General features: G+C 38.3%; 1 protein-coding gene across 1 annotated transcript in view; it reads right to left on the minus strand.

Moving 5' to 3' along the window:
- The window catches only part of PPP2R2C (protein phosphatase 2 regulatory subunit Bgamma), a 203586-nt gene extending 178397 nt beyond the window's left edge, over positions 1-25189 (minus strand). The window contains exons 1-2 of the mRNA XM_067297182.1: positions 25093-25189; positions 24803-24883 (exon numbers count right to left, since the gene is read on the minus strand). Coding sequence (XP_067153283.1) covers positions 24803-24883; positions 25093-25108 — 97 coding nt within the window. The 5' untranslated portion in view covers positions 25109-25189. The remainder of the gene's footprint in view (positions 1-24802; positions 24884-25092) is intronic.

Below are 25189 nucleotides of genomic sequence, written 5' to 3' on the forward strand. Positions count from 1 at the left end.
AAGAACAGAGATGGAAAAAAAAAAAACCCAAAACACTATTGATCTAATCTATACAGGTCTTGTTCTATCCTCCTCACCATAGCATCTGAAATACGTTCTTCTAGGACATTTCCAGATGCGCTATTGCGTCAGGTGATGTTTGTTCTCTTACCCTCTCCCCTGGGCATGCAGCATTTCAGGAGAAAGTGTTTGTGATTTTGTTTAACACCTCTGCAGCTCTTTGTGACCAGAAAACATAAAATGCACTCTTTATGCAAGGAAAGAGGAGCAAAAACATTTGAAGGCAGAAAGATGCTCTTACTGTGCTTAGAGGGAATGTTTTTGTTTATGGCAGTGGTGTGTTTTTATTTTTGTTTAAGAAATCATAAAACTACCAGTGCTAAAGAACACATACCACTTGAGAAGTTTACCTGTGATGATCTTTTATAACTTCTAACAGTGGCCAACTTTTAATTATGTTATTGAACATGTCAATTTTAAGACAATGTAATTCAAATGGGAATACAAACTTTTCTACAAAATACTTACTTGTCTCAGTTCTCACCTAACCTGAACCCTGGAAGAGGTCTCATCCCTTCCCCCAAAATAGGCTTGCAACAGTTGTTATACACCATCTTGAACAGAATGGCAAGTACCACAGCTGATAACACTGTTCCTTTAGCTTGACAGTTACTTTCTAAAATTAACCTTTCATATTTAGTTACTTAATCTTCCTACAGTCCAATTATGAAAGCATTTCTTACTGAGCACAGTATTAATTTATAAATATTAATGAAATCATAAGCCTTGCTACTGAGCATGGTATTGACCTGGTATTCTCCTGATTATCATTTAAGTCTATATAAAGAAAATTATATTTCTCCATTAGACAAAATTCTGCAAAAAAAAAAAAAAATCCTACATCGGTTTTATAAATTAGAGAACATAACAGCAAGGAAATAAGTAATACTGAGTTATAACCACCTCTTTTTTTTCCTTCTTTTTTTTTAACCTTCAAGTCAAGATATATATCTTCTGAAGCTCAGTATCGAATTCTATTTAAAAAAAATAGTCTGGAAATAAAACCTATTTCCCATTTGAATTTAGAGTTTGATCTGTATATTTCCCATTTACACAACTATTTTGTGGTTTTCTAAATTACTAAACTGGATTAAGGTTTCTGACACACTAATAGTTATTGCTAAATTTTTGTTTTTTAAAGGAATACTTAAAGTAAAAAAGTCACATTAGATTAAATCAATAAAAGCAAACAAACAAAGAAATACCATTATTTTTGTGAGGAAATCAGACAAGGACAGCAGTGAAAACATGTGCTCCCAAATAGTCAGACTAACTTAACAGTCAAAATAAAGATGACATTTCTGCTCCTAACAACAGTATATAAACTCTGAGGCTGCTGTCAATAATGTGCCCACAGAAGCCTACATAAAAATGTGGTTAAAAACAAAACCTTCCCCCCTCAGAACAAAACCAAAAGAAATCAACCCGCTGCCCTCTGGGTTCCACAAAGCCAGTCCTCACCACAAAACCTCGTGCTGGTGAACCTCCATGAACCTCAGCATTCACCAGCCAGAGCCCCTCAGATACTAGGGGTCCCTTTGGACCGTACAAAATTGAAAACTGACAAGGCATATAGTGGGGGGGGATGGGGGGGAGAAAAATCACATCCTAATAATCACACCAAAATAACAGGAACTTCTGATGTTTTAGCACTAAGGGATACTTTTTTTTTTTTAAGTAACCTTGGTGCTAAGAAGATTGAGATAGGTCTTTTAAGTGCTTTTTAAAAAAAAAAAATCTCACTAGGTTTTAACTCCCAGTGAAATCACAGAAGTGCAAAAATCACAAAAATTTAGCTTTCAAGGACTGAATCATGGCTATAATATAGTTCTGATCACAGCACAGATGCAGATCAGAGACAAGATGAGAATACAGGAGCCTCCTCCTTTCCATCTTAATCCATCTTACCGCTCTGGCTACTTGGCTTTACAGGATCTGAATAACAGCAACGAGATCTCATTCATATGGCAGCAGCAAAAGTCCATGCGAAAACCCACCTATAATATACTTCAGTTTAGAGTCCCCAAGCAGAATAAGGTTTCATGACACCAAAGATTTGATCGGGGAGACAATACAGATCCAGGGAGAAACTACTGTGATGTATTTTCAACAAGCTCCCATTCCCACACCTCGTGTAATTATTCTCCACACGTATCGACGCTTAAAAGCCACAAGGCTTTTCGTGAAGTGAAACAGAAGGGTCGGGCAAACAAAGTGGGCAGCCATAAAGCAGACAAGGGCTCCGTCATCACCAAAGGGAGCAGAAGCACTCATCTCTCCAACGAATTGAATCAGAGCGACACAAAGTTACTCAAAATAAAAGGATTTTGTTCCAGCTAATCAGAAGACATCTAGCAATTCAAGCAATGTGCATATGTGTCTTTAATACATGCTCACAGAGGGCCAGGCTACGAAGGGTCTTTGCTGCCGGCACAGATCGGGACAGAAGAGAACAGCGGGTATCACTGTTGTATCAGCCCGCTCTTGGGGAGGGCACCTGAAGGCCTGGACGCCACTGGAGGGACACCGCGGCTGTGGCCAGCCGAGCTGACTCTGCAGGTTACACAGCCAGAGTGCCCCAGAGCTCTTCCTGGGGCTGCCGACGCACAAGCCTGGCGCTCGGGGGTCTTCTCAAAGCACTCAGAGTGCTGCGCCAACCCCTGAGCTCAGTGACAGCGCCTCCCCTTGCCACTACAGGGCTGCACAGCTGTCACCTAACGGGGCACGCAGGGTACTGGCACAGGGCAGCACCCAAACTGCCCCTGCTACCTGCTTGGTCACCAGAGGCCACTGGAAACGTTATGGCCCTCTCCCTCCTCCTAGGCTCTAAATCCTCATGCTTTCAAAAGCAACCATGACAACATTCCGTTGTGATTATATTAAGAGTGCCTAGTGACCACAGAATTACTGATTGTATTTAAATGATGTATACAGTTGAACAGAAGAATACCAAATAACCGAATTAAAAAGAATACTTGAATTTACTTCAGTAGCGTGTTAGCAGGTGAATCAAGTTTTATTTATAGCTCCCAGCCTTTCTTTGAGTATTAACAGAATTATGACTCTAAAGCCACTAGCTGACAAACTAAAACAGAAAACACTCTAGTGGCCCAATCTGCCAGTCTGCAGCAGTGCATCTTTGAAATAAGGAACTGTTTCTTTCCTTTGACTTTAGGGGAAAAAACATATATATTAGCTAGCTGCAATTGTTTCTAAGCCTGCTCTTTTTTATTCAAACACAAGCACTGCCTCTCTACTATGAACACTTACTGATAGTTCCTCTAAAAGCTTAAATGTACCGGCAAGCGCATATCTATGAGAGCAGGACATGGTCAGAAAGTAAGTTTTTATGTATCATTTACAACAAATTCCACTGAAGACAAATTAGCTATGACACAGAAAAGTAATAACAATACTTTATACATAAATCATCTGAATAAAACTGTAATTAGTTACCACATGTGGCACATATACATCATCTCATTTTCCTTCATAAGTAGCTTTTAGGGAAATCAATTTGCAGGGTCATGATTTATGTCCCAAAACAAAAAAGCCTATCCAAAATGCCAAAACCCTCTTGCTCCAAAGCAAAATAACAAGCACACTACCTATCTAAACCTGTGCACAAATTTTAGTAAAAAATAACTTCTAGACTTCCCTCAAACTCTATAAAGTCAGTTCTTTAACTTGTATAGGTTCAACTCAGGACACGGACAAATTTCTTGAGAATTTAATGAAACCATGCCCTTGGATTGGAGATCTGCATGTGAGCCAGAATTTAACATTTTTATTTAATACTTATTCTGAGGGAGTATCTCAGAGCTTCGGTTTGACAGCTGAACATTGCAGAAATATATCTGAAGTCATAAACCTTCTCCAAAGGGATCAAGGTAAAAGTCAGTTTTAAACTTCTTTTAAAAACTACTTTCAGATATAAAATTAGATCTTCAGAAAAAGCAGAAGGTTGATGTATTGTATTAATACACTTACCCCAAGTCTAAATCCTGCACTGTATTTAAATAGACAGCACTTTAATACTTAGCTAAATGGAAAGCACTCAAATTATGTGCTACAGCTGTAAAAATAACAGCTGCTCTACTTACTCTTCCTTGAGGATCTGGCTAGATTAACACATATGTAACACTTATGATTTATTCATTGGTTTCCGAGTTAAAACATAAAATAGCTAGACTGAACTATTTAAAAAAAAAAGTATATTTCTCCTTCTAATATACTTTAGAAATAGCAATGTGAACCTTCTCAGCTTGGTCTAAAACTAGAGAGAAAGCCTTGTATGGCTAATTTATGGACATGATTCTTATCATCATAGCACTGATAGACTGGGCCACGAAAATACAGTCAACACCATTAAGAACATCTTGATTCTCAGCTTCTAAAATTCAAATACACAACTGTAAGCTCCAAATACAAACTGATAAACAGCTATAACATCATCGAGACAGGCAATGCTGGGATTCTCTGAGCACGCATTTTCTTAAGCTGTCTGTTAATAAAAAAATTTAAAAAAATCGTTTAGCAGTCTGACTATTAATACATAACGCATTAGTGGTTACTATGAGGAATCTTGCCAGGTAGCACTGTTCTCCTTAATGTCCTGTTGGTCCAAAATAGACAAGCCTGAAATCATCACGTGGCTTTAATACTAGCTAGACTAGCCAGACTTTGATAAATGTTGACAGATGTTGCATTCATGTGGCATTTCTCAAATTTTTACACTAATGCTTAGAATTGGGACCAGAGGTGATTGGTTTCCCTAGTAGAGATGATGCTGGAGAAGGCATTTTTTTGGACATGCAGTGAAAAAAAGAATCCTTCCACACCCCACCAAGTTGCTCTAAGGCAAGTGCAAAAGGCTTAAGTGCACAGCAATTAAATCTCTATTTCATTTCTTTCTGAAGTTCATTTGATAAGAAAAAGAAAATAAAATCAGCACTAATTCCTGGGAGAGCCCTGATGCATTCTGGTGTCAGGCTGTGGGCAAAAGAGTTTTATGATCTTCCTGGCAAAGACATGATGGTTTTGGCTGATAATCAGAGATATCTGGCAGAGGCACCAAGGTTGTTTGGGCTCTTCTTGGAGGAAGATAATTTGCAACTGCATATTTTATTGTTTCAGATCATACAGAATCTCCAAATAATCATGTACAATCCACAGCCTAGATTATTTTACAAATTAACCTCAAACATATTTTAAAATTACATGCAATTTTCCCCACATCCTTCAATATAAAGCTATATAGTACACATGTTCCCAATTTCAAAACAATCCCTTTGGAAGTAAACAAAATCTCAAGGTCATAATGCAGTTGCACAAGGTAAATTTGTAACTTTTTAAACACATAAGAGAGCAATTTCTTAAAAATGGGAGAAAGCAGAATAAGTAATCTTAATGCAGGTTAGGCTGTGTTCACAAAGATATGACACACCATGTAAAAACAAAGCATGGGATGAAGGGACGAGCCATTGCTGATTACATGCTCTATCAGTTGGCATTACAGCAGGAAAAAGTCTAAGAACGGATTTTAAATTACTGTAGTATGTTTAATTGATGAGAAAGTACAGAACTGGATTTCTCCTTTGCATGGATGAGGACTGTTCATTCAAGGAAAGGAACACTCGACCCGAGCAATGCTTGTCAAATCAGGCCCAATTATGCATGCAGAATGGACAATTATAGTGAACAGATGAAAACAGAATAAAAAAGGATGAAGGTAAAGAGAAATACCATAAAGCATTTTAACATACTAAAAACAATGTGCACACACTTTGTTATTAAAAAGTAAATGAGCTAAACCTTTTAGTTTTCACTTAAGCAAATTCCCAATAAAGCCAACAACAGTTTGCTTGTTAAGGTCCTAGTTCTACAACTTACAGAAGGACTGCTGTCCCCACACAGGTCTCCCCGTAAAATTAAGGTCTGTCTCTCTTAGTGAGATTAGGATAAATATTGCAGTTTGGGGCCAAAAAGGTTTTCTTTATAGAAAGACAATTATTCCCTAGTTTTATCACAAATTATTCACTTAATGCTGGAATCGTTGGGTAAAATTCCACAGTTTTTGTATAGAAACAGGTCAGACTAAATTGTTAAAATCACCTTCCTCTTCTGACCTTGATTCTATATCTGAGAGCTTAATACTGTGACATCAAAGCAACAAGTGACAACTTTCTCCAGCAGGAGCTTTCATAAATGCAAACATGAAAGACAGGGAAAAAGAAATTAGTCAGGATAAGTATTTGAAATATTAACTATTTTTAAACAATCTTAGTAATATCTTAAAAATAGAGATCAGAGATCAAATGCATACCAACTAGCGTTACAATAGTCCAGCTATAACCTCTAATTTATCCAAGGTCACTGCAAGTACATTACCAATGTCAGCAAAGCTTTATACAGAAGAACCAAAGTAGCTGGTATTTCCTAGCTGTATAATTTCTCTAGTACAGAATGGCAACATCCAACTTTATTTTCCTGAAAGTTACTGAACGGCTCTCTTCAATAGCAAGTTACTATCAATTTCATGCTGCTTTTTAAACTTGTCTAATAAAAACATTAACTTTCAAATAGAGACAATTTTTAATTACACTGAATATGTTTCAAATACTTTATTTCAATTTTACAAGCATCTGCTCCAGATAGTATAAATGTTTGCTAATTTTTATATATAAAATCTAAATTACACAAAAACAAAACCGCAAATCTGCACCTATCCTGTTCATACTCTGTATTTCACCTACAACTGTAGAGTATGATTTTAAATTTTACCCATGAATAACCCTGTGGAAAGACTGCAATCAATATAGGAAAATACTAGGATGAGGCAAATTGTGTACTGCATAACACGTGGAGTTGAGTGACAACTGACAGAGCTAACAGAAAAAATAAAACAGAGTACAAATAAAAGTATATTCTATGGCACATTAATCTACCAAAGATAACTGTACTATATAAAAGGACTTAAAAAAATAGAATTTTACAAATTAATGCCAGTCTTCAATAAATACTTACAGGTGGAATTATAAAAGTTGTTACAAGAACTGTTATCCCCGAGTAGAACTGCTCTATTTCTTTAAATGAAAACATGAAACCACTAGATAGCTAGAGATCTACAGATCCACACATAGCTGCTGTGTGTTGTCGACATCTTCACCTGCCTGAGCAGGTAATGACTCTGCTGGACATTTCCGTATCGTAACAAAGACACAGTGAATATTCCCAGCCAAGGCAAGGGCCACTCTGGCCTCGGGGCTGCCCTCTGGTTCTGCCGCTTTACCTGGCAGTGATGTCAATGTGAATCATCCCACTGGATACAATACACTTGGGAACCTATACTGCAGTTCCTTCTTCACACTTCCTTTAGATAAGGATATCCTTCTAGAGACATTTATCTCTACTGCATCTGTGCAATGAAAACAGAGTCGAAGGCCTTAAGCTTGAAACAGATGTGAACTTAGCTAGTTTAACAGAGGAGTAAGTTAAATAAATTCAGCTAGTTAAGGATTCAGGGCAATCTGCATTATGTTTCCTGCGATAGCATCTAAGAACATTAGCCATGGACCAGAATAGTTCGAAAAGAGAAAAAGAAGAGAAGAGAAAAAGAAAAGGAGTTCCCATTCTTCCTATTACCAGTATAAATGATAGCCACTTTCTTCTATTGTTTGCGAAAACTAGAAAAGCTGAAGGTGCAAGCCACTCATTAAATCATTAAAAAAGTCAGGTATGGAGATATACAGTATATACAGGAGAGCTGTAAAATAAAGGCAGTGATATTTCTAAAAAAAAAAAAAAAAAAAAAATGGCCCCCAATACTTAAAACCCTATGATAGTGAATGAACTGACAGTTGCCCTTGAAATCCAGCATACTCAGAAATGTTTGGAGACTTAAGCCCTCAGTCTTTGCATAAAATCCAGTACATATATTTATACTGTAACATGCTGAGAGGGAAGTTTTAAATAATGTCAGAGTAGTGCTCATTAAAATTACAATTAGACTGGATTTCTCCACACATGATGTCATCAGGAATTTAAATAGAATGCTGCCAGGCAGCTGAAGGTGATTAGGGGTAGTGGGTTGGCACAGCTGCTTTTCACCTCTGGAGGTCTACATGCAAAAAGCCCACTGCAACTGGGCACAACTACCATTGCCTGCCAAGAGCTAATCTACACTTCTACCTGGATGCAAAGTTTGAGAGGATTTCATAGAGCTAGAGAGAATTTTGCATGGGTGCTGCCTACATTCATTATATATGGTTTTAACAATCCCATCTCTTCAGCCCATGAAAAAATCATGTCTTCAAGAAGAGTCGATATATTTTTGTAGTTAGTTAAAATGTATAATTGTTGCTGCTTTAGTCACCAGTTTCCTTTTTCTGTACTTATCAAAGGTATAAGACCTGGATACTGCCTATGCCATTGAAATTGTATTTACACAGGGCTTAAAATAGTGAAAAGAAACCATGTTGATCCATTGAGTAGAATTATCACTATAATGGACTCAAGAAAAGATAACATCCTCTATGTGTCAATATGGAAAAAAATGTTACCTGGAGTAACAAATGTAATTCTAGTCATAGTAAATAAAGAACGAAAAAGATGGAAGAATAAGGCACAAGGTTCCAAACAAACGCTTATGCAATTCAGAAAAATCATAACCCTGGAGGAACAGAGTTCTTCTGTACAGGACATACTGTTGCTTTGTCAAAAGCCAAACCACTGCATCTGATCTGGGAAAATGGAACAGATAAAACGACCCATTAGCTGGCCAGCAGCATCAGAGCGGGCTGGCAAAGGGACCAGGGGACCAGCACAACAACGCAGTTTGATAAGAGCAACCACGTCCTGCACTGCAGAATTGGTTGTGCCATTTTATGCTTCAGTCACCCCCAGTTCTTTCTATCAGCACATCTAATAATTAAATACATAACATGCCTGTCAAGCTATACATCAGCTGAGCTGTAGTAATCAAAATTCCTGTGTGGAAACTTAAATCATCATAATGCCACCTAAAGCCCCTCTACAATCAGCAACGTAAGCAGTCATCCCACCCTGCTCGGGTGTTGACCTTTGAGACTCCAGGCTGTGCTGACTGTCCATTGACACATCTGAAAATATGATATGACAGACTCAGACATAAAAACACAACAAATAATTCTTCTTATTTTATTACTTGTCATCTACCACATTCCTAAGTAAATCTCCTCTGGGAGGATCTGAAAAGCTCCGATTTAACAGACATTTCTGTACTTTCAGAAAAGAGAGGTATCTATGTTTTATATCTCAGAATCCCACCCCAAAGAGAGGAACAAAGACAGCAGCTGCTACTTCATGGTTTTGAGCTACACTTTACAACTGTTCCCTATAGAGAAATAGCTACCGCCTCATCAGCAAGAATTCATATGAAAAGCCAAATTTCTGCTCCTACTGAAGTCCATGAAAGTTTTAATGTAGTGTTCAGTAGCATCTAAATTGACTCCCATTAGGATAGGATGCAACTTTGAAAGATCTTCTATATTAAAAAAACAGTAAAGTAATTGCACATTTTTTGAAATATTATCACCAGCCACAGCCAATTACAATAGGATCTTGCTATTTCATAATGACTGGGATACCCATGGAGAATGACTGAATTTTATAAATCAGCAATCAAGGGAACAACCACAATATGAAAGCAAGACTAATTTAACAAATTTAGTTTAAATTATTTATGCCACTTCATACACTATAGCACATGGACTAATATAGTATCCTGTAGCAGTAAGTCTTGAGAATCGTCATCCACATCACTATACGTATTAATTCCTCACTGCGGAAGTGAGAGCCTGCTGCAGTGAGGCATGCCAACCTTCTGAACCCAGTAATATCGTTTGTATTTCTCATCTAAATCCAAAGATTCATCTCTCACTGCAGTTCCACGTCCCATTCATCTAAAATGAGCCCAAAGCCTCAAGCTTGCAACATAAACTAAACTTTCACAAATGGAGATTAAGTCCAGATTTTTGACACTTTAAATAGTATTAGTCTACTCTAAAATATGATTGCATTGTTCACAATTATTGTTATACAGTTAATGCCACATAAACTTATGATATAACATTATTATATCTGAAACAGATCTGAGAAAATCATATCCCTTTTATTTACTTTCGTCTTTTACAGCACTTCATGAGTACTTAGTCAAAACCTTCAGTCCCTTTAATTTTTTCTATGTTCACTGAGTTGTTTTCCTGTATTTGTATGGAACTTCCAAGTAGCAAAAGGCAACCGGAATAAAAGAAGAAAAAACAGTATTTTCTTTAATTGGCAATGGAAAGATATTGTACCCGGAACTATTTCAACTTATTGCTTTAACATACTCTTTTTCAAGCTGAATGTTTCTGTAAAGCCGAACTATTTTTGTCAACACAAACTCCAATTTATTGGTTTATTTAATTATGTAAAGTCTCCGTCTCCCTCATACACGCAGTTCTTAAGAAGTCATTTGCCAGCACTGCAAATGCAAACATTCAGAAACCCACAAAAGCCAGAATGTAAGAACCTCTGTGACTGGGACATCCTGGGATCATCTGAAACTTTTTACCTTAACACACAAAATGGATACAGCTCACCATGTCATATATGCAGTTGTCTTATTTTCACCACACTACTTAGTATATAGCCCAATCACTTGCATATTTTTTTAAATTGTTTATACCCCTCTACCAGGAAGAATTTCCACTGGTTTCAGTTGTAACAGTGCCTACCCAGCAATTCAGCATCTCACCTTAGGTACTGAAAAGGTGAAAACACATAGTTCACAAAAACCACTTTTAAATAAGTGTGCTGATTCTCGCATTACACAGAAACTTCATGACAGAGGCAGTGAAAGATTCCAGTTCTCCAAAATGCTGATCAACTGCTTTATTGACAAAATATCTTACCATTTCCGCAAAGATGAGACAGGGCTTCTACAAAACAGCCCTCTTCATTTCCCTACTCTGATTCATCTGCACAACAGGGTGTAAATTAAAACAGCATTGATCATATAATTATTATACTACACATTGATCATATAATTATTATACTACAATGCATACAAATAGGGCATTTAAATTAGGTTGCACAGGCAATTGCAAGTTTGATTTTGCAACTCTAAAGTGTTCTTCAAAAAGTATTCATTTTTACATAAAATTTCCAAGTTCTCAAAAAAAAAAAAATTCCACCAGGTGACAGGAAACCAATACCTTCACAGATGACCTGCAAGTTTGAAATCTTAAGGTCTGTTGGAAATTTCCCTGTCTCTTGAACCAAGGAGGTCCCTGTTAGCTACAGAAACTTTCTCAGTCTTTGCATTTCATGTGGAGCCAGTCCATGAGCACTTTACCACTGGGCACCATGCAGATTTGCTAACATCCTCAGCAGTCCGGAAAGCTGTGTCCTGTTCTAGGCTCTGCAGGAGACCGACCTCTGATCTCTCCTCCCCTTTGAGGGCTGTCTCTTCACCACTCCTGCACTTTCACCCCATTCCCAGGCTCTGTTCAGGCTGCTCCAGAACATAACCCTGACTCCTGGCTTTTCACCCAGGTGCTGCAAGTTTCCTCCAGCCCTCAGAGTCTTGATTTCATTTCCCCCTAACCTCCATAGCACCTGTCCATTCCTTCTCCCAGCTTTTCCAAGGTACTCTCGATAGCCAGTTCTTACTGTGTCAAAACAGACACAGAGATTCTTCCTTTACTCCGCTTCCCTCCAGCAGGCAGAAGGCTCCAACACCATATAAAAGTCATAATGGAAAGTTGTAGGACTTCAATACCAAAAAACACCTCTGACGCAAACCAAACCAGAAACTGCAATTAGAGAGAGGTCACTTCAGTTCTGAACTGGAGAACGTTCAGTGCGCAGAGAACTGCCAGCAAATCTACCTGCCAACCTCCAGCTACCCTGCAATGAGAACATTTGAACTGCAGTTTTTCAGAGGTTTATAAACCGGTCAGAGCAGAGTGGGGTTTCGCAGGGATAGTGAAAGACAGACATCCTTAATATAGGTAACTTGTGAACTTGAAGTTCTTGCTTCAAAGCAAGCGAATACTAGAGCTTTTCAAAGGAAAGGCTGATGTATTCCTTTCTTTTTTAATGGACAGAAGGATACCAGGCATTTTCCTCTGATGCTTTTTCTCAAAACTAACTAGATGGTTTCGACTATGATTTTCTGTGAAAAATCACCCTGAAGCAAACCCAGCATAAAATATTATTATTTTTAGCCTCAATGGTTAAGTGCTGGTCAAAGTTATACACAACTGGAAATATGATCAGGCAAAAGGAAGTGTACTGCCAGCTTCAGCAACAGAGCAATACCAGCTCCACTACATTATAATTCAAACATCTTTTAGGTAATTCTGACTAGGTGACAGAATACAGAATTGCAGACAGATGTAAAATATTTCAAATTCTGGATATTAAACTGAATTGCAAAAACTTTTCAACAATTTTATTTCTAGCTAATTGTAATCAATAGTAAAAAAATTTTCAAATAGAGATGACAAAAATTCCTAACAGATGGGATACGGTACGGTATTCTCCAACAACCACCAAAAGAACCTCCATTTCCTAGTGGTGACTAACGAATGGAACTCAAATCATCTCTCACACCTAACAGCCCATGAAGCAAACATATGGTTTTAATCCCAGTGAGGAAGATTTTCTTCTCCACTGAGAACTGCGAGGTGACATGACCATCCACTTTCATCAAAGTCCTTAGTTCCATTAGGGAAGCCACATCTCTGGGGCCTTATGCTTACGCAGGAAAATATATGCTTGAGGAAAAAAAATATGCATTACTACTGTTGCACGGACTTTCTCCTCTGAGGGCAGTAGCTCTTGAAACCACGTCTGTGCTATTACCAACCCCCTCTGCTGCAAAAGAAGCAAGTTACCACACAGCCGACACTCACAGTGCCAGGAACCTTTACCACTGCACAGAAGGCAGTTCCCCACTTGGCAATTCCCTCCTGCCGAATTATCCTCCCAAGCAAACTCGGGTCGCTGAGACCAGCAGCAAGCCCCAGCACAATCGACTCTGCATTTCACTTCCCTGGGCCTAAAAGCAGAGGGATTCATTCTGTAAAATGATAACTTATCACTGCACCAACTCATCCAGCAATGCTGTTATTAATTCACTTGTAAGCAAACACGAATGTTAACTTAGTGTTTTTAAGACCCTGTATCTAATTACATATTACTAGCAATAGCTGAATTTCAAGTAGAATGCTTTGCTGTTTTCCAGCTACCTCTAATGACCCCAACACACTTCTTAGCTTGCATTAAAGTTTGCTCTTACTTATTTCAGTTCAAATATTAACACCACAGTTACTAGGTGAATGAGAAGGATAACCAGAAGAAAAGGAAACTATACTCGTAACTATTCATACTTTAGGAAAGCTCTGAAGTTTTAGCTGGATGCAACAGAGCAAGAAACACTGTCAGGAGATTCTTGCAAGCTTATGACCACAACAGAGTTCTTATTCAAAAACCTACATCATGGGTATTGACATCACTGAAGGGGGCCTGGTTTCGCAGTATATACGTAGCCTTAGGCATCAAAACTCCCTGGGATTCCACTGAAACGCAAGTGCTTTCCCTTCGAAGGGTTCCTGCGATTCACAACTCCCCAGACGCTTCTTCATTCTGGAAACAGTAAAGTCCACAGGGAAGGACTAGACAGACCAACTCTTGACCAAATGGTAGCCAGAATTAAGCTATTCTTTCTATGCTCATCTATAAGCAAATTGCTGAGCCGTTGTGAATGCTTTGTTTCTATTTTCAGATGGAGTTCAAACTTCAGTACATAAATCCTTACACAAGGGAAGTTGTATTTCATATAAACTAACTTCATTTTAAACAAGGACATATGAAATAATATGCATGTACTTCATAACTAGTTTTTGAACAAAATGACAGAACAGTGAAAGCTCTGGGAAGATGGTGGGCTGCAGAGCGAAATCCCCTAACCTGGACTTTGAGGTAGACTGTGAAAGTCCCTATAGGACTCTGCTTCGCAGAGATAACAGGCACTGTCAAAACAGGTTTCCTACAGCAGATTGCCTTAACTATCTGGGAAGGGCAGGATCCAAGGATTTCCCAAGGAGAACATTTTCATATCCAATCAGTCTCTCAGCTCTGCCCAGACTGTCCATAAAAGGGCTTATATAGGAGGCTAAGATGTGATGGAGGGCTAAGAAGAGAAAAATCAGTCTGGTAGAAACCAGACGAAGACCAAATTAATTTATTTGTAGTTTATTGAAGAGAAATTCTTATCATTAACCTTCCTTATCCTGTGTCACCTCCTATTTCTTTAAATGATTGGTGGGATACAGTTACACTGTGAAGAATTTTTCAAATAAATTAGGAAGTATTAGCATACATCTCAGTCAAAGGGATTTCTTTTTAAATAATAATGAATGCTCAATCCAACCTACAAATACAATAATCAACCTTGTGAATACAAGTCTTCAAATGTCATAGTCTCTCTTACTGGCCAGATCTGAAAAGTTCAGGTAAAACATATCATAAAGCTTTATTTCAGCCAACTAACTTCTGGAAATCCTATAAATATTATTTATAAAATATGTTCTGTGCCAATAAGTACCATACTTGAAATATTTACACATTTCTAATTTCAAAACAAGGAGACTTGCACCTCTTCACTAACTGTACTAATAATGAAACATGCCTAACATAACCAAATGAGGGGATTGGCAGACTTAGCTGGCAAAAAAAAAAAAAAAAAAAAAAAAAAATCCTAACAGATATTGAAAAGAAATACATTCCATAGGCTTTGAGGTATTTTATAATGGAACTTTAAGCTATGGATGTGGTTTAATAACAGGATGTATGACTACATGGAATAAATATCCATCTTATTTATCCTTGGTAGGCAAAGGAATAGACCTCATTAGCTGCAATTTAAGAACAGGAAGAAGGTCAGTCTGAATTTGAGGCAAAAGATTGCTAAAGGAAGAGAAAAAACAGAGTCAGATAAGGAAGCATGCCAGATAATATTTTACATTCAATATTACTCATTTAGAAATAAGGAAAATCCTATAAAAAGGCAGAGATAGGAATATATTCTATTGTTTGTGGTTTATGTGAGAGCAAAAAGATACACTAATCCAACTGGCTTCTCAGTTTTTCATTACTGCACTATTTCCATAAAATACAAATAATAACAGATACAAAATGTGATTGCAAAAAACCTCTGGAAATTAAAATTTATGACTCTCCTAGCAACTGTATCTCACACACTTGCATATATGCACTATTTTGTATGGTATTTGGTGTGGGCTTTTGTGCTTTCACAGCAATGAGGTTGAATTATGGTTGCTGTGGGAACTATACCTTTGAATTTCTTGTCCTGTGTTAGCATCTCAACTAAAATGTTGCATTAACATAGGTAAGCATTTGTTGTTTTTTTGCAAAAAATAGGAAAAGGAACCTACATAGATGGTTACATATTTAAATATTCTTTCCAAGAAAACAACACATAGCTCCATGTCTGTAGAAGTAAAGAGCTCTAATTATTCTCACACTGCATACACAAGGGGAAAAATAGAGCCACATAAAGCCTGTGAGTCAAACGCAGCAGAGTGCCTATAGAAATAACAGTATGCGACGTCATTAAAAGCCTGTCTTTTGCATTCACAAACAGAATTGAGGGAGGTTCTTATTTATTTTACCTTCCTTTAGCTCAGCTTTTTAACCCTAGTGCTTGAGTACATGCTTTCTTTCAGGCACTCTGTGAGAGAACACATCCATTTGCCACATGCTTTGCAGCTTCTATGTAACTGTGTGCTTCACAAGTCTGACACGGCTGCCAAAGTCGGTATTGCCTAGCCCCAGTCAGCACAGGCATTGCTCTACGTACTTTATGAACATACAGCAAAAGGAACCAATTTCAACCATGACAGTACAGAGCACTGACATTTCACACATAATATAGGTCACAAGCTGCTACGGAGACTCATGTTAGCATAGGAGAGAGACGCAGCCTCTTACTGATACTAGAGATGCTCTTTAGCAAAAAGCGATTTGTCTCTTGGTAGAATCAAGAAACTCAAACTTTTAAACCAGTTTCCTTGATCCAAAATATACTTTTTGCTATTCACCCACTAGTACATTTTATCTTTTGACATCATCAGTAAAAAGTGAGTCAGTCCCTTGACACATCTCCTTGTATTTTGGAATTGGCACTGAAATATTATGCTTCTAAAATCATCAGATTAGAAGTCATAAATATCAGGCTAATATTTACAGTACTTTTAAACTGAAATAATTTTATTGCACAGTTGCTGTTTCCAGAAAAGCCAACATTTATATTACATTTTAAATAAGATTTTTAGTTACTATTCTGGGACAGGGGAGAAGGGGGAATCAAAAAACAATACCACAGTATAACAATAAAACAATATAATGTCACTAAGTTGCTAAGACACAGTGGCACATTTCCAAATACCAAATAGCAATGCACCGCTACTCCATCAGTGCACTTGACAGATCAACAAGGTCTCATTAGCTTCCACTTACAAGGGAAAAGGTGCATGTTCCAGCAGGCCAAGCGGGGCCACTCGTAAGACAATTGTTCTAAAGCAGCAAAACCTCTAAGTAACCCAGGGAAAAACATTAAGGTAAAATATGACTTGTTTTCTTGGTTTCTAATAGAGAAGACAGCATGCACCGAAAGTAACTCAGTTTGCCATGTTTAAAAAACCAAAAAAATGTGTTCACATGAAAAACTCAAAGGAAAAATGAGTCTGGAATTTCCACAGACTGCAAGTACATGAAAAGGAAGAATTAAGCTTAAAATGTGAGCTCATTCTAATTTTAATTTGATTAAATCTACTTTGCATATCATTATAAAAGAATCCAACTTAGGGCTTCCTGCAAATAAAACAAAATCTGAAGCACAGGATATTTCCAGAATAAACGTTCAATTTCAAAGCAGAGGTTTCTAATGTTAATACAAAAGCTTAATAGATCAGAGAACCTTGAAAAATCTAATGTTATCTGGTCAGCAAAAACAGAGCCTTCATATTAAGACTTACAAAGATCTAGAAGATTAACTCAGTAAGCCAGATCTAACAAGAAACCATTAAATCTTGCAAGAATAATACTTTTACTATTGGACTTTAAAAAAGGAAGAAATTTAGAATTACTCAAAGATGAAGCTTTTTGAGTCTAGTCATAACACAAGAAATTATTCCAGATATAAAGAGAAGGTAAGTTAATACACTTCGTATCTCCCAAACAAATTGTGGATTTCTTCAGAAATCTAAAAAGATATCACTAAATACGGTAATTACTTATGGTAGTTTTTTTTAAATGGAAAGGCACATCACGAACAATGCAACTATATTAAATAGTTTTATGACTCTCTTTTGAATGGCACATGCCTTCCATATGAAGGAAATTTCAAATGGCTGGTCCCCAGTTGGTGTTTAGATTAAGATGTGTCTGAATGGAATATATTATCTTTAACTGCAAAACCAAAATGATTCCAACTAAAACAATAACACTGTCTCTTGCAGCATATTCCTAAATATTTTTGTGAAAATTATGTAATATGAAACATGCAGAAAGATTTACAAGGTTAACATTTTGCATATTCCTGCAATCACCCCAACTGATAACTATTTACTGTGACAGGAGCCTTTATAAAATGTGCTTGTAAATATAGTCTAAACATCTGATGAAGGCACACATTCTAAGAAGAAACTGTATCAAACTGAAGACTTAAGAACATACAAACAGATCAATTTTTTCCTTTTTTAAGTTTTTTTGAATTTTGTATATTTGAACAATTGTAACTATGTATTGCACATGTGTGTATGTATGTATTATATGCAATAAAATAATATTTCATATTTATTCTAAATCTTCCTGGAATAAAAATTTATCAAATATATATAAACTGATCTAATTTAACTTTCTTGCATGGATGTAAGAAAAAGGTACGTGTATATATATAAAGACACTGAAGTGATACCAAAAACTGACAGAAATCAAAGAAATAAGTCTCCAAGGCCATCTTTAGGAATCAGCAAACTATGAACTGAGTGAGCAACAGGGCATCACTTGAACTCTGCTTTCATTCTTCCCCAAAATTCAGTCAGGGGGTTTAAAAGACACTTTGCTACTTTCAAGACTACTAGAAATTTATGAGGTAGCTCCCTCTTCTGGATTAGCAAACAATGACAATTCAACTTAAATGACAGGATGCAGAATTTGGCTAGTAAGTAATACTTTTCCCTATTTTGGGTTTTTGTCATATACCATCTCAAGTGATTACACTCAGACTTGTAAAGGCAGGAGCTCCTGATCATTATGTTGGATAAGCTTATATCTGAGTACCTTACTAGGACAGAAAGGTGGTTGAATCCTGTAAATAACTCATTACCATTGTGAAATGTTTTCATCAGACAGTACAAATATGCAAAGGAGAAGAAATTCACTTTTGCTTTAAATCTCTCTGCACTTTACTCCCCATAGAAGAATGGATAAAAAAAGAATATTAAGAAGTGCTCACTTTTCTATCTGTATGGCCTGCAAATATGACTTCTGGGTTCATATTTGAGAACTTCTCCGTTAGAAGTCTTGAAATAGAAGAATCCAGTCTACTTGGAATGTTTTTAAGTTCTGACAGGCTCATACCGATAGCTAAAAAACACTGCACAGCAGGGAAAAAAGTTATCTGCACATCAGCTATTCAGAGATTCTCCAAAACAGCTTGGACAATTTCTCCACGCATTATAAAAAGGAATTGGAAGGGACTGGAAATGGGTACTCTCTACCCCCGTATAAACTCAGCTCGATAAAGGAACCTTTGCTTTTTGACTTGACATGTAATAGAAGAGAAGTCTTTGTGAAGAGCTGGTGTTTTTTCTGCACCCCAGCTAGAACCACAGACAATTCATTCAAGCTGAATGACAATGTTTGACTTCAGTACAAAAAACAGTCTCAACGGCAATGTTGTGGCCTCACTGAAATCACTGATTTTTCCCTTCATCAATGTTACTATTTTTAACAAAATCATGGCATAAAATAAGTTATAGCACATTTAATGAGAAAGAGGGAGACTAAAAGATATCCCTGTTAAATTCTGGACTGGAAAATTTGAAAGCATTATTTTTGATTTGCTAACACCTGTAAAATCAGGCACACAACCATGTCATTTCATCCTTCATGATATGTATATTGAGTGCATCTTACAGGATGCGGCCGATTGAAACACACCAGGAAATTCTAATCATTCAAGCACAGATAAAACCAGAATTGCCAGGAGTTATTTGGATGGAACTGAAAGAATCATATAAAATGCTACACCTTTGAGACCTGGAAACAGTGAGAGACAGAGGGGAAAGCTCTACGATTTGAGGTGCAAGCACCTGCTGCAAATGGCAGATGTCCAGTGTCACAGAGGGGAGACCCCTCTGCCAGGCTCTGCAACAGTCAGTGGACTGAGACGCCCCATAACCCCCTTAGCAGAGAGAAAAGTTGTAGGGCACAAAGAAAAAGCAAAACCAAAGCTGAGGAAAAATGAGACCGAGTGTGTAAGTCAAGACGTTAAAACAGGACAGACTGGAAGGAAAGAAAAAGGATCAATGGGAGATTAAAGACTAAAATGGCAACTGGGTGAAGACCATATCCTGGAAACTGATGATGCAGGCTACAACTAGCCAAAGAGCCAGAGAATTAACTAAACATATACAGCTTGTCAGAGTGAGTTAGAGGAGTCCTTGAAGAGGGCAGGAAAAATTTAAAAACCTGGTAAAGAAAGCTTAGGCTGTTTCTCAAGCTTCACCCAAACAGCAATAGCCCATTTCTGGTTACTCAAAAGGAGCTAACACCTCCATTTAGGTATTTACAAAAGAAAATAATTAACAGTGTTAACAAAGTATTTGTTTTACTGCAAAATGACATTTGATGACTCCTTAGAGAACCTATTGTAGCACCCAAATTAAGTTCCAGTAAAAACACTATGAAAACAAAGATTCTATAAGTCATTCTGATTCATTCATCTTAATGTATTTCATTAATTTATTCCATTAAACTGAACCAACTCTTAATCAAAACACAAAAATAGGAAACAAAAAATGAGAAATATAAATAAGCCACTCACCTTCTTCTTTTCATAACTCATACATACACTCTCCAGTATTTTACTGTCATTCAGGAAGTCCTTTGTATAGTAATCCACAGAAGTATTCAGATGAAAGTTTCTTACAAAACCCATATGTCATGTATAAACAAAGAATCCATAAACAACAGATAAAAATACCACAAAGTAGAACATTATTCTATACAAATATCACTAGAAATAAAGCTACCATGTGAATTAACATAATCTCAGTATATCTTAATCTTTTAGTCTATCATGCTAAACTTTTTATTTTGAAACTACCCATCAGATTCTGCAGCAACTGATAGAAGTACACAAGAAAATGTGGGTAATTGATTAAAGAGGTATCTACTGGGTCTGGTCTGACACAGCCACATATAATGGGAGCAAAGTATGATGATCACACTTTTCAGGCAGGAGACCCTTCCCTGCACTGCAGCAGCTCCCAGGTATCAGTGATAGTTAACCAACCAAACGCCAACAGATGTATTCTAAAATAAAGGGGAATGAAATAGAGGGGACTGCCAAATGTATAAGCAGAGATGTATGAAGTAGGACTGGAATAATAGTATCATATACATATACGGCATCAGAAGGTAGGCTGTATAAGGTGCATGCAAGCCCTGTGATGCACCTTGCAGTGAGGCATGCACCGTGGTAAGGATCTAAATACACACTGCGGTGAGATCATGGGTATACTACCCCCTTTCATGCACTCTGGTTTCTTTCGAAGAAACTCAGACTTGAGGGGTGCAAGAGAGGCACAGTTCACCTCAGTAAGTCCCCTATTCGGACAACTGAGCCCAAGACTGCAAAGCATACCTGTCCCACTAAGGCCTCACAGAAATACAACATCCGTTCATGGTGATCACGCTTCACAAGAAACACTGGCGAACTGAAGTGTTAAGAAAAGAGCTGCTATCATGCCTTTTTGTAAGAGAACACGGAAAATCAATTACTTTTTTTCTTCAAAAGAGGACTGAGATGCAAAAGCACCTACAGATGGAGACTTCTTATTCAATTAGACCTAATTAACGAAGGCATGACTCACAAGGACATTACTTCGGTTATATATTGTGCAATCCCACTGCTTTCTATGGAACTGGTGTAACACTGGAAGAGGTAGTCCTGAATCAAATCCAGACTTAGTGTCTTTAAGTGAAAACTACAGTAAACAAAAAGGAATTGCACGTAACCCCGACCGCAGTTAAATTCAAATTCATTAATTCCCATGTGTCGTCTGGTTCCTTCAAATGGTGCACTATCCAAACATACCTTTAAAACAAAAAGTGGTGTGTTATCCACTCATCTCCTCAATACACAACTAGATCCCTCGTCTTCAAATTACTCAGAAAGAAAAGATAATGTTAGAGCAGCGTACAGTAAGTAACAGGAAAGTTCGTATCACGATTCACATGGCACTAATGTTAAGAGGGCCTCCAGCCATTCAAGAGCATAAAGTTACAAATGGGTGAAAAGTAAACCAATTTCAAGTCACTGAGGAGTTAAGAATGAAAACTAAAAATATGGTTTTTGAGGTCAGTCTTCTCATTAAGCAAATTTTCATTACTGAATGCAATGCTCTCTACAATTTGTATAAGAACTGACAGCTTAGAATTCACAGCTTTGAATGTTTCAAATATGATTTAACTTGCACAGAGTTTATAAGAAGCTAATGTGACCTGGAACCTAAAGCAAAGGGTCTGGAATAAACAGTCTTGTTAACAGTCCATTAGTCAGTTTGGGCAAATGATATAAGATTTGACTTTCCAGAAATCTGAAATACTAACTGCTCAATAACAGACATTCAGCTCCTGTGAAAATCACCTCCTTAACTTCTATATTTCATTTTGCTAGCCTGTAAATGGATACATTAACACCGTTCTTCATGCATCTTTTCTGAGGGTGCACTTAATGGGAGCAAAGTGCTTTGAGATCCTTAGCATGAATAAAATATATTTTGCACTTAGATGTAAATTATCGAAGTAGCAATATTTGAAATAGGATTTTGTTTCAAGGCAACAAGCCTAAATCAAACATGATTATCTTGGCTTTGATTGTTATGTCTTACTTACTAAGCTCTATTTTCCTTGCATTTTAAATATGCAATTTTGCTTTTCTGTTATGTAAATGAATATTTTTCATCTAACATATCTATTTTTGGTAAAAGAATAATTTTCTTTCCTAGTCTAAGACAGAAATGTTGCTGAACACAGTTCTGGAGTCTAACTGATAAAGTACCACAAGGCCATTGCATGCATTCAAAAGCAAAAATGGCAAGAGGTACCCAGAAGACTCATGAATTTAGAATATGAATACACAGATGTTTATCTATATAGATATATATGTACATAGATAAGCACACAGTAGCATTTAATATAGATGAATTAGACCTTCTCTCCATTAGTTAAGTAGTACTAACCAACACAGCTGCAATCACAAAGGTTGTGGCCTTTCCTGAAAATAAAAAGAACTGGGATAATTATTGAAAAATTTTCCACTGAAAGTCATAGGAACAGTCAATTTTAAGCTAAAGTTTCTATTTGGCTCTGTGTTATTTAAGTTATTTTAAAGGCAAACTTCAGAAAAGGAAGAAGTTTGGACTTTATCCAGGGCACTTTCTGGCATGCAAGAGGTCGAGCCACCTGCTATCATATCATTTTCTTTTAAAAGTTGATGTTCACCTCGGCAAGTCCACAGATTATACTGCTGTATGTGTTCCTAGATATTAATAGCATTTAATAGACAACATGCGTTGGAAAACAGAAAAGAGGAAGAGCAAAATGCATTTCAAATGTAAACCTATGAAACATAAATGGGGTTTACTACCCGCAGATAATTTTGATTCTATAGCAAATTATGCTTCTTCAGACTGTTTCCTGTTCTCTGAAATTCACATATTCCCACGCTGAGTAAGGAATAGAAAACACGTAAGAGTTCCATTTAAGACACAGAGTAAAACTGGACATCCATAAATTTTCAGTGTTAAAGAAAACTGAAGTCAGGGTTAACAAACTAATTTAAAAATATATATATGGTTAACTCTGTCATGTGACAAAAGATGACCCAATAAATCAGAGCAATACAACACCTGTTGAGAAGAAAACATTATAGTCTCAAACTAGGGTTGAAACACTGATATTTACCCAGACAAAGAAGGTTAAGAAGCATATCCCACTCACTCAAATCTTTAAATAAAAGTAAATGCCAACCTAAAGCTTCTTTTCAATGTTCTATGATGCCTGAGAAATGCTGTCACTCACTCATTACGCTCCCTCACACGGATGTAATTTCTGCCCCCACCTGTCGTCATCACATCTGGTTTGGTATGCAGTTTCAGGGGGAAAAAAAAAACCAACACATTTCATCTAGGCACCAAATCACAACAAATTTTGAGTAATTCTTTACCGTGCATATGTGTGTGTATTTACACACGCTTGCAAACATACCTTGAAATCTAAGCCTCCACAGAATATATTTGGGAAAAAAAATTAAACTTTCTCCAAAGCCTTGACCAAGCTTTTGTTTATTACTGATATATTGGGGTTTGACTCACATCTCCAAACAGCAAAACACAAGACAAAACACAGAACTTCACATCCCACAGAATCACACATAATTATAAAGCTGAAACAGACTTCATCTAGCGGTCTATCTACCTGCCCTAAGGCAAGACCTTTAACCGCATCATTCCCAACCTATGTTTGTGAAACCAGCCTTAAAAATCTGTAGCGAAGGAGATTTTCTGTCTACCTAACCCATCTCTTCTAGTACCTCACTGCTGAGAAGTTTTTCCTAATGTCTAACCTGAACCCCATATTTTACAGTGTTTCGCTTCTCTCACTATTGGAAAGTTTTTCCTAATGCGTAGCCTGACCTTGTAACGCGTTTTAAGCCCTTACAAACAGCAAATGCAATCCCCACAGAAATGCGTAATACCAACAGACTAAAACATCGGGATGAGGTCCACTCCACTTAACCCACTGAAAACAAAATCAGTGGAGACACTGAAATACACTCACTGCATTCTTGGTATAGGACATATTAGAAAAATACAGGTTGACCTCTAAGTTTAAGTACTGTGCATATTCAAGAAACACATTCAAAATTATGCATGGTTTGGAGAGCAAAGGGGAACTTTCTTGCTCTGGCAGCCGAAGGCTGTTCTTTTTCTGACCACAGAATATTCAAAAATAAAACTTTCCACGTTACCTCTGTCTTCGAAGTTAAGGGGGAAAAAAACAAAACCAAGAAACTTTCCAGCAGATCCAAGAGAAGCCTCGCTCACACCGGCGGCCGCTGATGTCGCGGGCGAGAGGGCCGACGCCGCCAGGCCCCTGGCCGCGAAACTCGGCTTCTCCCCGCGCAGCCGCGCCAGCCGAGGCGCTCGCACGAGGCCGCCGCCGCCGCCGCCGCCGCCAGGTGCCCCGCCGCCCGCCGCCCCGGCCCCCTCCGCCGCCGCCGGGGCACGCGACGCCCCGCGCGGCTCGGGCGCGGCCTTCCCGCCGCGGAGCCGCCATGTGCCGCCGCCACGTGCCGCCATGTGCCGCCGCCGGCCCCGCCTCGGCGCCCCGCACTCACCTTCGGAGACCTCCAGCTCGGCCGCTCCGTTGAGCTGGTAGAGGCACCAGTCCCCGGCGCTCTCGCCCGGCGGGCCGCCAGCTGGGCACAGGGGAAACAGCGGTCAGTTCGGGCGCGGGCACCCCGCGCCGGCGCCCGCCCGCCGGGGAGCGAGGGCAGGCCGCGGGGCGAGGGGAAGCACGGGGGAAGAGGCGAGGAGCGCGAGGAGGAGCCGGAGGACGCAGAAGCGGGCGGGGAGGAGGGATGCGGGAGCACGGAGGGCTGGGGGAAGGGAGAGCGGTGCCAAATACCCTGCTTTTGGGACATGTGCGGTGCCCTCCGAAAGGCGCCCCGGGCTCTGAAACTGTTACGTGCTCGGCTCCCGGCGCCGGTGCCTCGGGGCGCCTC

This window comes from Apteryx mantelli, chromosome 5, assembly GCF_036417845.1.
Source record: "Apteryx mantelli isolate bAptMan1 chromosome 5, bAptMan1.hap1, whole genome shotgun sequence".
Lineage (NCBI taxonomy): Eukaryota > Metazoa > Chordata > Aves > Apterygiformes > Apterygidae > Apteryx > Apteryx mantelli.